Below are 17,500 nucleotides of genomic sequence, written 5' to 3' on the forward strand. Positions count from 1 at the left end.
CCCCCCCCCATGACGACCCCTGACTGAACACACACACCCCTCAAACCTCTCACCCCCCATTCCAGATCCAACCGGAGAAGTTCGTGTTCGTGAACCTGAACTGAACCCTCCCCCCTGGAAACCTCTAACTGCCCCCCTCAACTGACCCCCACCCCCATGAACCCCCCTTGTGAACCCCCCTGAAACCTCTCCCCCCTCTTCCAGATCCAATCGGAGAAGTTCGTGTTCGTGAACCCCGAACTCAACTCCAAGATCCGCGCCGCCCAGCGAGGGAGAGACGAGTTCTACTTCGGACGGCAGACCTTCTACCCCCAGGGCTACGGCATCGCCTGCTATTCCGGGGCGCCCTTCCTTGGGGTCTTCAATCAGATGTGAGTGGAGGAATAGGAGGAGGAAGGGGAGAAAAGGGAGGAGGGAGGAGAGGGGGAGGGGGAGGAAGACGCAGAGGAGGAGGATGTGAGGAGAAGGAGGTCTTCTACTCCCCAGGGCTACGGCATCGCCTTTGCTACTTCCGGGGCGCCCTTCACTGGGGTTTTTAATCAGATGTGAGTGGAGGAATAGGAGGAGGAAGGGGGAAGAAAGGGAGGAGGGGGAGGAGGGGGGAGAGAGGGGAGAGACGGAGGAGGAGGGAGGAGGAGGAGGAGGTCTTCTACCCTCAGGGCTACGGCATCGCCTGCTACTCCGGGGCGCCCTTCCTCGGGGTCTTCAATCAGATGTGAGTGGGGCGAGAGGAGGAATTGGAGGAGGTGGAGGTGTGGTGTGGAGAGGACGAAAAGGGAGGAGGGGGGGGGAGCATCAGAGGTTCTACTTCGGACGGCAGACCTTCTACCCCCAGGGCTACGGCATCGCCTGCTACTCCGGGGCGCCCTTCCTCGGGGTTTTTAATCAGATGTGAGTGGAGGAATAGGAGGAGGAAGGGGAAGAAAGGGAGGAGGGGGAGGAGGGGGGGAGGGGGAGACGGAGGAGGAGGAGGAGGAGAAGGAGGTCTTCTACCCTCAGGGCTACGGCATCGCCTGCTACTCCGGGGCGCCCTTCCTTGGGGTTTTCAATCAGATGTGAGTGGGGGGAGAGGAGGAATTGGAGGAGGTGGAGGTGTGGTGTGGAGAGGACGAAAGGGAGGAGGGGGAGGGAGAGACGAGTTCTACTTCGGACGGCAGACCTTCTACCCCCAGGGCTACGGCATCGCCTGCTACTCCGGGGCGCCCTTCCTCGGGGTTTTTAATCAGATGTGAGTGGAGGAATGGAGGGGATAGGAAGAAAGGGAGGAGGGGAGGAGGGGGAGGGGGAGACGGAGGAGGAGGAGAGGAGAAGGAGGTCTTCTACCCTCAGGGCTACGGCATCGCCTGCTACTCCGGGGCGCCCTTCCTTGGGGTTTTCAATCAGATGTGAGTGGGGGGAGAGTGTTGGTGGGGGAGAGGAGGAATTGGAGGAGGTGGAGGTGTGGTGTGGAGAGGACGAAAGGGAGGAGGGGGAGAAGGAGGGGGAGAAGAAAAGGACGATGGGGGAGAGGGCGGTCTTCCTTGTGGTCTTCAATTAGTTGTGAGTGGGGGAATAGGAGGAGGAAGAGGACGAAAGAGAGGAGGAGGAGAGGGGAGACGGAGGAGGGGGAAGGGGAGAAGGAGTAGGAGGAAGAGGAAGAAAGGGAGGAAGGAGAGACGGAGGAGGAGGAGGAGAAGGAGGTCTTCTACTTTCAGGGCTACGGCATCGCCTGCTACTCCGGGGCGCCCTTCCTTGGGGACTTCAGTCAGAAGTGAGTGGGGGAGAAGGAAGAAGGACGGAGGAGGAGAAGGAGTGAGGAGGAAGAGGAAGAAAGGGAGGAGGGGGAGGAGGAGAAGGAGTAGGAGGAAGAGGAAGAAAGGGAGGAGGAGAAGGAGGGGGGGAGGAGGAGGAGGAGAAGGAGGGGGAAGAGGAAGAGAAGGAGAAGGAAGAGGAGCATGAGAAGGAGCTGGAGGGGGAGGGGGAGACGAAGAAGGAGGAGGAGGAATAGAGACCTTCTATCCTCAGGGGTTTAAGTGTATATACCAACTAAAATTACAATATCAACACCGCATTTACATCTTTTTCTTCTATCCACCCCCTTCCCCCTTCCCCTTCCCTCTTCTTGATTTCCCCTCCCTTCCCATTCTCCCCACCATCACCCCCCCTTCCCCTTCTCCCTCCTCCCATCCCCCTCCCTCTCCCCCATCTCCACCCCCCCCCCAATCCCCTGTTACTCACCTCCCCTCCTCTCCCTCTTCCCCTCCTCCCCCCTTCATCCCCCTCCATCTGCCCCACCTTCCCCCTCCCTTCACCCCCTTTCTCCTTCCCTCCTCCCCCTCCATCTTCCACCCACCCCCCTCCACCTCCCTCCCTTCACACCCCCACCTCCCCCTCCACCCCTCCCCTCCCTTCACCTCCACCCCCACCTCCCCCTCCTTCACCCCTCCTCCCTCCCTTCACCTCCCCCTCCACCCCCTCCTGAAGGCTGGGTCGCATGATCTCGGCCGGCCTGGTCAACAAGTGGGCCCAGGACGAGGTGCAGAAGGTGTCGAGGACGACCTCCTCCTCCAGGAAGGGCGTGGCCGGCGGTCCCTCGGCGATCACCCTCGAGCACCTGCAGGTTAGGGTTTTTAGTTTCGTTTTTTTTTCGATATTGTTATTATTATTATTATCATTATTATTATTATTATTATTATTATTATTATTATTATTATTATTCATTGTTTTATTATTCATTCGATTTTTTTCGATATTGTTTTTATTTTTTTTTTCTTTATTCGTTCATTTATCTATTCAGATATTATTTTATCTTTTCTGTTTTTAATTTATTCATATATTATTACTTTTTTCTTTTTTGTTTTATTTATTTATTCATATTTTTTTTCGTTTTTGCTTTTATTTGTTTATTCATATATTATCACTTTTTATGGCTTATTTATTCTATTTATTTATCTATTTATTTATTTATTAGTTTTTGTAGTATTAAGGAAAATGTTTGGTTTTATGGAAGCATGATGGAGTATATTATGATTTGATGTATATATAATATAGTAAATTCTGATAATTATATCTGTGTAAGTACATTCCAAGTATGAGATAATCATTCTAAGTATGCTAAATAACTATGAATTAGTGATCTAAATTATGATAAGTATATTGCAATAATATAAAGTATAAAAACGGTATACCTATAATTATATTAAAATAATACTATTTTAAACAAATCTAATATATCAAGAACAAAGATGTATTACTCGGAACAAACAAGAAAAAAAAGTCATTCTAATTTCAGAATGTTTTCATGAAAAGAAATGGGAAGGCTAGATCAGTAGCAACCCGAGGAGGTGTCATGGCGTCTGTTTTGATGCTTGTTCAATGAAAATATAACCATTAAAATAATTAATTTCCATCCTTTTTGAAATTTGAAAGAAAAAAAAATGATCGACCATATTCACATAGCAATCCGTAACTTTTGTGCCGTCATCAAAATAAACCCCATGTGCTTTTTCCAAAAAATAGAATATGACGCCATGACACCTCTTCCCTGAAAAAAATGTAAATATGAAGTAGTTCCTATTTCCTCCACCAGGCGGCATTCTTCATCCTACTCATCGGGTTCCTCTTGTCGCTTCTCGCCTTGTTGCTGGAAATCATCGTCACCAAAATATAAATATTGGTTTAATTCATTTATTCGACGAGATTATGATAAAAGGAAATTATTGTTGTTGTTTTTATTCGACAAGATTATAATATAAAAGGAAATTATTGTCGTTGTTTTTTATTCGTTTATTCGACAAGTTTAGAATAAAAGAAATTATTATTTCATTTTTTAATTCGTCATGATTATAATAAAAGAAAGTTATTGTTGTTTTTTATATATTTATTTATTTTATTTTATCATTCGACAAGATTATAAGAGAAAGAGACGATTATTGTATATATTTTTTTTTAGATACAGATCCGCGGTTTGATAAGTTGATTAATTATTCGTGGATAAAATATGTATATTGGAAACAGTAGAATAACAAACAAAAATTTTAACTGTACTAACAAAACCACACAATGCTATTTTGTTTTTGGCAGGATTCCCGGAGTCTTTAGTTACACGTGGGTAAAGCTTCCGTTTTTTGTTGTTGTTTTTTTTAGTTATTATTTCTTTTTCGTTTTGTTCATATGTTTTATTGTTTTGTTTTGAGTGTCGTTTCATTTCATTCGCCTCCCATTATTCCGTTTTTTTTTTTTTTTCTTGTATTATTTCTCTTCATTTTATACTTCCAAATCAACAGAGTTTTTTCGTGTTATATTATGCATTTTATAATATAGTCCTAAATCAAATACAATGCAATGTAGAATATATTCAAGTGATGTAGTTTTATCCTCTTAACATTGTAACGGTAATAATTTGAAATAAATGTGTGATGATTAAAATTTTTATTTTTCTCCCCGTCTGCGATATATAATTTTTAATAGATATCATTTCAACAAATAATGTAATCAACACTTATTGTTGCTTATTGCGTAAAGATGCACTGTATTTGCTTTTTAGATTAGATTTTTAAAAGAACCACGTGATTTAGAAATAATTTAGAAATTCTTCGATAGATTAATAGACCTATTGGTTATTATTAATTTTATATACAATTAATCATTATTCATTGTTCCAAAGGAAAATTGAGAAGTACAGATGGAGTATATATATATATATATATATATATATATATATATATATATATATATATATATATATATATATATATATATATATATAATAAGTTCCTTTTCGTGTGTAGAAAATTTTACTGGAATGCCAAAACACTTTACTGCACTGACATATGGAGAGAGAGAGAGAGAGAGAGACAGAAAGAGAACGAGAGAGAGAGAAAGACAGAAAGAGAACGAGAGAGAGAGAGGGAGAGAGGAAGGAAGGGAGGGAGAGTGAGATAGAGAGAGCGACAGAGAGGGGAAGAGAGAGAGAGGGAGAGGGAGAGAGGGAGAGGGAGAGAGGAGAGGGAGAGGGAGAGGGAGAGAGAGAGAGAGAGAGAGAGAGAGAGAGAGAGAGAGAGAGAGAGAGAGAGAGAGAGAGAGAGAGAGAGAGAGAGAGAGAGAGAGAGAGAGAGAGAGAGAGAGAGAGAGAGAGAGAGAGAGACCTAAACCTAGTTCGTGTATAGTGAGTTTCCCTGCAAACGTTTAAAATGCTGACAATATACATTTTTTTCTTTTCTTTTTTCTTGTCCTTTCACCTCATAAAGTCCTTAAGTACCCTCTTATTCTGTTGGCTTTGCCCCTGAAGAATTTCATATCCAGATCTTATGCTACAATCACCATAGGCCTACGAATGGCGCCATAAAAATCCAGTCTTCATTCAAACTATAACGGCACTGCTTATAGTAACCGTTAGACGTCCAAAAGGCTTCGCGTTTAAAGAAGCCAACGCCATGCTTTAATCCTTATCTCCCTGTGGCCGGGTGGATACATAGTGGACAGGGAGCCATGTCTGAAGCCATGTCTGAAGCCATGTTTGAAGCCATACTTGCCTATCTCCGGCTTAGAATGACGCCCGCCGACTGATGTTGGAGTGGTTGAGACCAAGTGTTATTCCCAACGACCTCGAGTATTAGACTTAGTCATGTCACTCAGATTTTGTTTCACTAACGTTCAAGATCAAGATTTGGACCTTCGTCACCCTCGTCTTGAGGTATTGATTCCAGTTTTCGACCATTGCAGTTGTTCGTCTAAACCATGGTACTTATAATACAGGGTAACACCGCTCTTTAAAGGCCTTGCTCTAATTGAATATTATTATATTTGGCGGCAAGTATTATGTACGTTTTAGGTTCAATTACATTCCCACCTCCTATTATTAGGCCACCGTAAGATAATTCTCATTTTTTTCCTAAACAGTGTGATACTTTGCGAAAGTTTATTGCGCATGTATTACGCTTATTTCTTTCAGTCTATGTCACTGTATAATATTTCTGGTACCATCGCGCCACTGGCATTTGTTTTTTAGGTAACACAACTATGTTCCCATACATTGTCTGTCCATCACACAAATTCACTTCACTCATTTTTCTCGCAGTAAATATGACGAAACACATCGCACACATGAAGTCAAATGCACCCTGAGCACAGCGTCAGTTTTCACTCATATTCACGAACAGTTCAATGCGTTTGTGGGTTGCTCTCGTCCTCACCCAACACTCACTGAATTAGTAATTCACTCACTCACTCGGTCACTCTCATAATCACAAGAGACCACCACAGTATATCATCTCGTTTTCTTTCTGCCCAATTGCAAAAAAGTTGCGTTATAATGTAACTGAAACTGTTCAAGTGTATTTTTCTCGGTACCTTACAGTTTCATTGGTTTAATTTTCATCAAAAATTTATAATGTGATAATAATCCCTCTCTTAAAAACAAAAATAAAAATGGGAATGATGATGGATAATGAACCATATTCACGTTGACATATATAAAGGTGTGAATGAGAATGCATAGCTTCACAAAACAAGAGATGTATTTCACCGGTAATGAATGTATCTTGTGTCAGAAATACACTGGGGTCCTGAGGTCCTCTTCTTCCTCCTCCTCCCCCTCCTGGTCTTTTTTATCATTCTCCCCCAAGAATCATGTAAATTAAAACCAAATTCATAAATCAAATTTATATTGACACATACATAACAGACAGATCTCATATACATATCATGTTAAGAAGCACAAGAAATAATAAAAAAGAAAGAAAAGGAGGTATCCAGAACCCAAAGGGGAAATTTATGTAAATATATGTATAATTACACATGTACATACAGATGTGCAATTGCCTTGGCATTGTGGGCAAAATGAGTATAAACATACACATGCTAAGTATTTTATTGGTAATTATACCTTACAACTTACATAAAATAAAATCTGGATGGAACCACCCTTTTAGTTCTAAACACTTCAGTTATGATTACATATTGCAAACTAGAAAAGAGAAATCCATAAGACTAGTGTAATAAACTGCACTTGGATTCATAATGCACATCCTGCAATGAAATGAGTTCTAATCAAGCAATAATTTCACATAAGATTTATCATATCAGATCAATTAAACGTAAATGCCAAGCTTACAACCTAATATTACAAAACAATTCTCAAAATGCTCATTAAAGATAATGTTCAAGGATTTATATGATTAATGATTTCCTTTCATTAAAATACATTTATATAATTACATAAAAGACAATGTATACTTCTTGTACATAGGCACTAGCTTTCAGTAATAGAATTATATAACTAGATAACCTTTTTTTCATAAGCATATTAGTTTACTACTTTCATACTTTGCAAAACACCCTGATATTCCTCTAATTATCTAAGAAGGCACCACTAAAAAAAGAGGATGATAATAACGAGACCGATATCAATTTCATTTTCTCGAAGTGGAAATCCTCTTGGCTTTGTCATTTTTGTAAAATACTGGACGCTATATAATATAATAAGACCACTTCTTCAATTTTTTAAATATAGAACTGATAAAACAAAAAGGTTTTATTAATACCCTTGATTGCATTCCATTATAAATGGACTCCAAATCTACAGCTGTGAAATAACTTGAGAACTTGGTTGAAAGTATTTGAGTATCAATTACAATTAAGAGCATATCTTTTACGAGATAAGTGCCAGACAAATACAATAACCTTGAACCATTATTCAGGTACAATGATTCCATGATTGAAAAAATGAAGAAATAAGGAAGGGAAAAATATGAAACACAAAAGAAAAACAGATAAATAAATCTTGCAGACTTTTAACAAAAAACAAAAAATGAAATAAATCTTGCAGACTTTTAACAAAAAACAAAAAATGAGAACAAAGAAGGGGTTCCTCCTAATCTAATTATTGAAAAATCTGACTCAGACATACAGAACTGTCTCTGTTCATTTGCTCATGAACATTCATTCCTTTTCATGATTTTAAACTGAATATGAAAAAAGACTGACACCTGAGTCAAAATGGCACAATCACGTATAACTTCAAAAATCCACATACAAAAATCACTTCTCTTAATATTCCTCCTTAAACTATGGAAGAAAAATGTGCTCTCACTACCAGCATGCAGGCCTGTGTATAAATAAAAATCCTTAATGGAAAGACACTGGTTTATTAGGAGTGAAAGAATAATATATGGACTCCTTATCTTACTGCTTTCTAATAAACTGGCATCTCTCTATGCACAAAATTCATTCCTGTGATATGTTGAATATTTAAGTGCGCAAATACCAAAGAAAGACCAAAAGTGACAGCTATTAATTTGCCTCATATATTTGTGCAAAATTCTACGTGGAGGTGGAAAAGTGCACAGTTGACATCAACATGCAAATAATCAAGCATATCTAATTTCACATACAAAATGAATTGGCTTACTAAATAAGCTGAATATTTTTCAGAGGTGTTGAAATTACAAAACCAAATTGCAGATGATGAAAAAATTACCATTAATTATATTAATAAACTACATTCTTAGTGTTTGAACTTCAAATTCACAGTCATCATATCTTATAAACAAACTAAATCACCGTATCATAAATTGTGTAACCCAGGAATAAATTATATAACATAAATAATGCAATGACCTTTGTAAAAATGCCTAAGCAAGGAATGTTGAAAATTTGAATGCATCTCCAAAATTAAAACAACACAATTTCCCTCCAATGCAATCCATAAAAGATTAAACAATCTCAGATGCAAATACTTAACTCAGCCATTGTTATGATTGGCTCAACTGGCTTGCAGATAAATGGAAAAATACAATATCATTTATTTCACATATCATTCACAATATTTGTAAAATAAAGGGCAAAACTCGTTATAGTTATGCATGGAAAGGCAGACTTCAAGTAACCTTTTGTTTCTAATATCACTAACTCTATTTGTTAAATATAAAGCAAAACTTGCATACAATATATGTAAATTAGGCAGACCTCAAATAACCTATGAAGTGAGTCTCATAAATAGGTTCATTACAATTATATAAGCAAGCTATATATATTACTGACATTATTTAACACTCATCTCTTTTGTGTGCGTTTATGTAAATGTCACAAATAAGCTACCATTAGGTAATAGCACAGCCACTAGTCTTTATAAGTTTATTTTATCATGAAACAGTTATATTACTTTGAAAGGAGTAATGTACGATACATATTATATCCTGCTACAGAATTCTTTGGCGTTTACCTTGTTATGTTCATCTTCAATAATTAAAAAAAAGACATACAAATCAACCATAACTAATTACACAAAATCTATCATGTCCTCAATTCAGCTTGGTTTATGTTCATAAACTGGCAGACACTACAGAGAAATAAGATCACTTTTAATGGCAAAAGATAAAAACAAAAATAGTAGAAACAATAATTCTTGATACAATCTTGACAGATGTTTATTGCACAAATACTGCAACCTTTAAACATATTAATACTAGACTTTGGTTACTGTGTCTTTTCAAAGAATCAAGCTCCAACTGTAAGAGATAACACCTCCAAACGTACCAGTCAACCCAATTATTTACAATCATAAATCACAAGTATTTTTTGTGCAAATGAATTCCACTCACAATGAGTTACATGCTTCTTTCCATTTATTTTAAGTAGGTTGTTAACCATTAATCCCTTCTCTCTCTCTCTCTCTTTTAAAAATCATATTTTCAATTCGGAAAAGTTACAAATTCTAGCATATTTCCCTAACGTTCCATAACCTATCAGTATCAGCTAAATACATATCAACAACGCAACTTTCTAGATAATCTTAGCACACTTTCTTATGGTAATCCCTTCTTGTCATTCGCATTGCATATTTCCCATTAATTCAACCCCTGCTCAGGCAAAATAAGGAAAAGTCAATGCCGTTTTGGAAATCCTCCGCCATTTAAACAATCCCATGAGCCAACGTTCATCTTCCTCGTCTACAGCAAACACACAGTAGCATCCAAGCCTAACATAAAACACTTCATTTTGGAATTCAGCTAATCAAACAAGGATAAAAAAGAACAACAAAAAAAGAAGAAAAACAAAACACTGCCTCTCTCGCATGCACCTTCTACCCAAGGATATCTGTCACCGCCTTCGTTATGGCATCCAAGGCCTTCTCGACTTCATCCTCTGTCAGGTCCTTGTTCACTGTGATGCGGATGGAAGGCTTGGGGGGATTGGCCTCCTTATCCCACAGGTAAGAGGACACAGTCAGTGCAACGCCATAGTTCTCGGCCTGCAGATGAGAGAAAAGATTTTCCCAATTATTTCATCTGAGACAAAAATAAAAAATTTCTATGAATACTGTAAAAAGGCAAAATACAAATTCATTTACCTGGGATCTTTTCCATTAACCTGCAATTTCACTTTTAAATTGAAAATGAACAAGTAAGAAAAAATAATCAGAGAATGGGAAGAGCAGAGAGATGGAGGAGAGAGGAGGAGTAGGAGGAGAGAAGAGAGAGGAAGAGGAGGAGGAGAGAGGAAGAAGAGAGGAGAAAGAGGAAGAAGAGGAAGAGAAAAGAGGAGGAGGAGGAGGAGGAGAGAGGAGAAGAAAGTAGGAGGATGAAGAGAAGGACGTAGGAGGAGGAAGAGGAGGAAGGAGGAGGATGAAGAGGAGGAAGGAGGAGGATGAAGATGAGGAAGGAGGAGGAGGAGAAGGAGGAGAAGGAGGAAGAGGAGGAGGAGGCGGAGGTGGAGGAAGAGGAGGAGGTGGAGGAGGAAGAGGAGGAGGAAGGAGGACAGAAGTAGAGGAGAGAGGAGAGGAGAGGAGAGGAGAGAAGTAAAAGAAGACAAAAAAAGGAAAAGAAAAGATAAAAAAGAAAAGAAGATGGGAAGAGAAGAGAAGCAAAGTGACAAGAAGAAGAGACAGAAAATAAAACATATCAAAGAAGAAAAAGAAAGAGACAAAGAATACAACCACACATAACCGCCATCCAGCAGATAGGCCTACCTTCTCCGCAATGTCTCTGAGAATTTGTTCCTCCACTTCCCTTTCACTGGAGTCAACCAGCCGAAGGTGTTTCACTGGGCTGATGTCTTCTCCGGTGACTGTCACCTGCAAGACAGAAAGAATTTTTTTTTTAAATGCATTTCCATTAAATCTAAAAAATAATAATAATAACAATAATCTGATCGGAAATCACCAGACTGTCCTGCATGAGAAAAAAAAAAAAAAAAATCCATCAAATCTAAAAAAAATTGCTCAAAAGGACCACCCAGAGAGGATCATTGGTCAAAAACTTTCCATGGGCAAAAACCCTTCAGAAGTAGAAATAATGAGAATAATTATAACACTAATGATGAGTATAATAACAACAAACAACAATAATAATAATAATAATAATAATAATAATAATAATAATAATAATAATAATAATAATAATAATAATAATAATAATAACAATAACAACACCAACAACAACAGCAATAATGATATCATTATTCATACAATAAATAATAATAACAATAATAATATCAAAATCAACATTGATATCATCAATATCAATAAAACACCAATAATAACTATAGTAAGAACAATGGTGGTGATAAAAAAAAAAAAAAAAAAAAAAAACATAACAATTAACATAAAAATGTACGTCACCAAATCAGAATGCAAAGTATGATCACCTTGGATGGAAGGCCCTTGAGTTTGTTGTTCATCAGACGACACTTGTCTTGCAACTCTGCAACAAGGTCACCTCCTTCTTTCTCTAGGATGTCTACAACCTGTTATGGGAATAAGGGCAGTAAGGAATGGGTATGCTAATCTTTATTCATGTGGTAATGTTTATATAAATACAATAAATTGACTTGTAAACTTGTTTTTAACTATTTGCTGACCAGTTGGCTACCAGTCAAAAGGAACACCTGACAGGTTGCCACTGCCAGCCAATACTCAATCTTTTCTATTTGTTTTATACTGTTTTATTCATTCACTGAACTACTTATAATGATCTACACAATGATAGATTGAAATCAAACTTGATTCTGAATACTAGAAAGTATTTAGATTCTGAACACAAAAGTATGACTAATTAATGTAGTGGTGATGCCTCTGTGTTTATATCATGCCATTCACCATCTAGGGACAAGTCAAATCTTCTCAAATCTGAATGATGGACAATTTATTCTCTCACTTTAGAATAACAATCAACATATATCGTATCCAAAGCATTACTCAGCACAAACCTTGATGGAAGTGGCTGCTAACATTGGTGGCAGGGAAGCAGAAAAACAGTAACCAAGACCCGACAGCCTCTGGTGGTCAATCACAAACTTGGTTCCCACGCAAAAACCGCCGGTACTGGCTGCAGAGGTCTCCAGGCTGGCCATGATCATGTCTACTTCCTTCATCTGTTCACCAAGAAAGATTGAATTTTACGTAAATTTGCTTGGGTATTTTTTAGCCTGTCTCTAAAAATTTACATCATCTAAATGCAATAGCCTTTCTAAATCAGACAAATATGCAGCAACTTCAACCATATTACACATAATAACTTTAATAAATTTCCATCCACCACTTCTCAAAGCAAGCAAAAGAAAAAGGATTCCCACTAAACTTCCTACGGTTAAAAAGACACACTAACCGGAACATCAAAGTGGTCTGTGATTCCTCGACAGTTCTTCCCCAGGGTGCCAAAGGTGATCGACTCATCAATAAAGAGGCGCAGCTTGTACTTCTGACGCAGCTTAACCAGTTCAGGAAGGGGACACATCAAGCCTGAGTTCATGTAAATGCCTTCCACTACCAGAAACTTGCGAGTTGCATTTGCTTTCCTGGGATCCTGAGGGTTTTGATAAGTCATAAGAGTTAGCAGCTAGAACATGAGAAAAAAACATGTTTCTAGATAAGAAAAAATAAAGATGTTTCTGAATAGGAAAAAGAAAAAATCTTAAGCTTACAAAAAGGTTCTCATGTGGCCAAGAAAATATATAACTTAATACTAGTAAAGCAACAAATAAACAATAATAAAAATAAACACTAATAATAATAATAAATATATTTACTTTCTTATCTTGCTTGACTTGCTCTTCAAGAAGTTCCTCAAGGTGATTTATGTCATTGTGGCGGAAGTATACAACGCGACTCCTGCTGGCCTGTAAGCCCCTCTGAAGAATGAAGTTCACCATCTCATCCCTGGGAATGGAAATTTTGAAAACTCTAAAGCTATCTAAATATCTAAACCGATATTCCCCATCATGGGATTGAAGCTATCACCCTATAATCATATCAGACAGAAAACTCCACTATAAAGAAAGTAAACACCCCACCTGAAATTACACTTCTTCTATCATCTTGCTTCGTAACCTTTTATCTTTTATGATAATTCCTTCACCTCTATTATTCTGACAAATAAACAATGCCCTCTATCCATAAATGTAAACTTTAACTGTCATCAAAATCAGCTCTTTTCTTCCAATGAAAAGAGCTATCAGACTGCTTGCCACTTACGCATATATAATGTCACCGCTCTTCGAGTAAGCTGGGATTGCAGATGCACTTGTTGAGAAGCCATATGAATAGAGGACTGCCATTTCACAGTTGAAGTATTCTGCCAGTCTTTCTTCAAGCTCAAGATGGACCTCTAATAATGATACAGGATGACTTGTTACAAGCAAATTCATCTATTTTGTACTTTGGTAAAAATAAAAAATTACAACTAATGGAACCTACATATGCCATGACAATGGAGGCTACTCTCATTTCTCATATGACACTAGTTCTAGATTTACAGCTTTCCAAGATCAGCCTAAAGTGCATTTAAAATAAGTATTTTTCTAACAAAGACATTTGAAGAAAAACATTGTGGAAAAAAGAGGTACTGAATCAAAAATCTACCCAAGAATACATCTTTGTATGATATTGGCATGCTATCTAGGATTCTTGGTTACTAAAATTGAAACTCTTACAGTCAATATTACAGGAAACCACAAAATCCATACCCTACATATCCTGGCCTTTCAACTGAAAAAAGTGAGCTAATTTATGATAACCAAACCCCTTCGCAAACTTACTCGTGGTACCATAGAAGCCACGGGGCCCACAAGACCCTACGCCATAGGTGTGGAGGCATTCTAGTGCCGCTTTCTCAATCTCTGGACGCTCTCCAAAGTTAAGGTAATTGTGTGTACCCAAGTTCAGTAACTTCTCTCCTTTCCCTAGGTCTAAATACTTTCCAGCCTGTAGAGAAGTAAATGGTTATTAGGGTAAGATGATTCTAAAATGCAAATATCCTATTTTCTTATATAGTTTCCAATGCATCAATACTATTAATTAACTGTAAATAAACTTTCTTAGAGTTATAAGATAAAGGGCATATCAAAATTCCATATACTTGCAAAAGTTCCATACAATTCTGATTTACATAAAAAACAAGAATAATGAATAAAAAATAAGTGAACAAGTGCATAAGTGCAAAGTGTGTGCAATTAATTTGTATATTCATCAAAAATTTATAACTGATAAAAGGTTGCTTTGCAAAAAAATATTTGCATGTGCTTGTGCAGGAGCAAGTGCATAACAACAAATTTCAAAATCCTTATATTAGTGTATCTAAAACTAAAATATGTACCTATATGAATGGAAATGTTAGTTACACTATTTTTCATAGAATTAATCAATATTAATATATATATCATCCTATGAAACTGTTACCAATCTCTGATCAGAAATTACATATCATCACAAGAAATACCATAATTCATATTCTCTACCAAATAATGTACCATTTCCTGACCCAATATCTTTGAAAAAGTTTTAAAATATTTGTACAAATTTATGTGAAATAGGTGTCGAATATTTCCCCTTTATCCACTGAATATTATCATTATCCAATAAGCTCAGAAGGCAATCATAATAATAAAGCATTTTCTAGCAAGGCAGTTTCATTAAAACAATTGTTATGAAACACTTACAAGGTTATCCATGACTGTCCCCTGAATATAAAGGAAAAATCCTCATCCTACTTATAGTATGTTTTATCAGGTATGTTTAATATTCCTTCAAATAGTATAGTGTCTAAATATTTAATTGTGACTGTTAATGTATATCATGAACAAGAACAAGGAAAAAAAAAATCAGTTTCTAAAATTACTGAATGTGCCATTAGGGGTGACATAAGAGATATCTAATGACTAAAATACCTAAAGTATCTAATGACTAAAATGTAACTATCAAAACATATTGACAATGTCCCTAAATCTCATACACTCATATGCTTCAAAAACAAGACTAGCAACTGAGAATTAATAATTTCACAAATATATCATCTCACATTTCCATGAATTAGGAAAATAATTCTCAATAATTTCAACGAAAAACTGAATAACAAAATAGGTTCCACAAATACTCATACTTCTATTGACAATTACTAGAGTGACAATGCTGAAAAAACATAAAAAATCAAGCCTGAAACTCCATCAGCATTTACCTTTCCATAGACAGTGCGGGTATGCAGTGCTGGGTGGTCTTCTGGCGGAGGGTTTGGCACCAGTGGCTCCGGCATCCACTCAGCAATGAGTTCTTCCTCCTCCTGATCACAAACATCATATATATGTAAATTCTCAATTATATAAACAGTACATAATCCTACAGATACAAACCCAGTAGAGACTTAGTTAATAATTACAGTTCATACTCTCTTCCAAACTAAATTTAACAAAAATAGTAAATTCCTATGAGATGACTGGGTGTCAACCACTGGCAACACATAGCTTATATAAAATCCTGGCACTGCATCAGCAAAGAAGGAATAAATCTTAGTTCTATTTCTGTAGAAAATATAAGGTGTATCAGCCTTTGCCAGAGCTCAAAGCATGGACCCTGAGGCTTCTACCTAATGCTATATAACTATTAGTTTTGACTTTAGATTGTAAGATTAAATATAAAGCACAGACATTTTCAAGTGGCTCTGGAGAGAACAAATCAAGAATATGTGAAAATCTCATTCTGAATGCAGTATGGCAAGTGAATAGTTACTTCAACACTCTTAATAATTACTATAAAATTCTAAACAAGATAGCTCATTGTTAAAGATATCAATTGATAACCTTTCCAATTGAATAATCAGCAGCAGAGAAAAATCCCATCGTTCTTACCTTTTTGGTCAGCCTGACGAGCTTCGAGGGCTGTTTCTTGGCGGTGAAGAGCCATATGATGCACAACACCAGGACTCCCTCTAGAGCGAGATGGTATGGCCCAGCCTGATGACATAAGATTAGTAATATAAATAAAAGTCAGCAGAAAACCATGTGAGGACTGTGATGGTCTATTACACATTAAACCGGTGAATTTCATATTTCTTAACATACACCCGAATACTGCAAATACACTGAACTGATTGCAAGTTTGGACGGCAGTGCGTATTTGACCTATACCAAAAATTACAGGAAGATAAAGAAATGAACAGTGAAGTATAGATTAAATGTACAGAAAAATAAAGTAAAGGAAAGCAAAGAATCTAAAGAAATGCATAGTAATATATATTAAAATATAGAATGGTAAAACACAGAAAAGGGTCATCCATTTTTTTCATTCCTTTCATGAACGTACAAACCGTATGCTGGGGGAGAGAGAGTTATAAGTCATAAAAATAACGATTCAGATCATACTAAAAATTTCCTGATAAGGATATATGGTCATATGGTGGGACAAAGGATATTCATATGGCAAAGTTTGTGAATTTCCTAGAAATGGCCGAATCTGGACCGGTATCCTTAATCTCAGAGTATTAAAGACACTTTGAAAACATTACTAAATACTCTCATTTATATTAATTGTGATGGAAATCAACAAGAGAATCCCACTACTACAGCATCGACGACTGAAAGATGGAATAATAATCCCAAGACTAGACAGCTACATAAAATTACCCGAGAGAACTACCCCCTAGAGAGCAAGAAGCATAGGTCGTCATTTTAATCTTATAGTTTCGTACATTGAACAGGGGCAGAGGAGGCTCTTTAGGACAAGTACTTCTTGCACGTGAAAAAGACGAAAAATAAATAAACAGCCCCTCAAAGCAAAGAAAAACACAGTGAAGATAAAAAACGAAAGGGAAAAATTTGGTTCCTCCAAGACAGACGAAAAAATTTATAGTCCTACACCCACCCAACCTCCCAAAAATAAAAATAAAAGCCATATTACCTGCAACAGAGCCTGGAAACTCTCATAAACGTTCCACTGGGAGGCCATGACGAAAAACCCCGCCCTTTTTTACCAGTCAACGAGGCGAGAGAAGCTGTCAGTCAGTCACAGTCACTCAGTCACAGTCATGAGTCACCAGTCAGTCTTATAGGAACAAATCACTCTTAAATAAAGTATATAATCAGTCACATGAATGATTCACCAGTCATTCGTAATCAGGAGTGATTAGCAGACGTCACAAGAAGTTATTACGGAGAATTTGACTGATATTTTATGCTGAAATCACTGAATTATTTCCCTCTCGTGTCCCGGATGAGGAAAACAGGTGACGGCACAGTTTGTTGACTTCGATGAGAT

General features: G+C 37.6%; 2 protein-coding genes across 2 annotated transcripts in view; one reads left to right on the top strand and one right to left on the bottom strand.

Annotated features, from left to right (window-relative positions):
• The window catches only part of LOC113800358 (glutamate receptor ionotropic, delta-2-like), a 17,142-nt gene extending 12,765 nt beyond the window's left edge, over positions 1–4,377 (top strand). The window contains exons 8-10 of the mRNA XM_070130245.1: positions 205–371; positions 2,464–2,599; positions 3,569–4,377. Coding sequence (XP_069986346.1) covers positions 205–371; positions 2,464–2,599; positions 3,569–3,649 — 384 coding nt within the window. The 3' untranslated portion in view covers positions 3,650–4,377. The remainder of the gene's footprint in view (positions 1–204; positions 372–2,463; positions 2,600–3,568) is intronic.
• A 4,075-nt stretch (positions 4,378–8,452) lies between these two features.
• Positions 8,453–17,500, bottom strand: part of Spt-I (serine palmitoyltransferase subunit I) — a 9,051-nt gene continuing 3 nt past the window's right edge. Inside the window, exons 1-11 of the mRNA XM_027351128.2 lie at positions 17,144–17,500; positions 16,096–16,200; positions 15,429–15,530; positions 14,014–14,179; positions 13,451–13,583; positions 13,006–13,135; positions 12,585–12,782; positions 12,187–12,351; positions 11,626–11,724; positions 10,949–11,053; positions 8,453–10,231 (exon numbers count right to left, since the gene is read on the bottom strand). The exon at positions 17,144–17,500 is cut by the window's right edge and continues 3 nt beyond it. Coding sequence (XP_027206929.2) covers positions 10,064–10,231; positions 10,949–11,053; positions 11,626–11,724; positions 12,187–12,351; positions 12,585–12,782; positions 13,006–13,135; positions 13,451–13,583; positions 14,014–14,179; positions 15,429–15,530; positions 16,096–16,200; positions 17,144–17,191 — 1,419 coding nt within the window. The 5' untranslated portion in view covers positions 17,192–17,500 and the 3' untranslated portion in view covers positions 8,453–10,063. The remainder of the gene's footprint in view (positions 10,232–10,948; positions 11,054–11,625; positions 11,725–12,186; positions 12,352–12,584; positions 12,783–13,005; positions 13,136–13,450; positions 13,584–14,013; positions 14,180–15,428; positions 15,531–16,095; positions 16,201–17,143) is intronic.

The sequence above is a fragment of the Penaeus vannamei genome, chromosome 15, assembly GCF_042767895.1.
Source record: "Penaeus vannamei isolate JL-2024 chromosome 15, ASM4276789v1, whole genome shotgun sequence".
Lineage (NCBI taxonomy): Eukaryota > Metazoa > Arthropoda > Malacostraca > Decapoda > Penaeidae > Penaeus > Penaeus vannamei.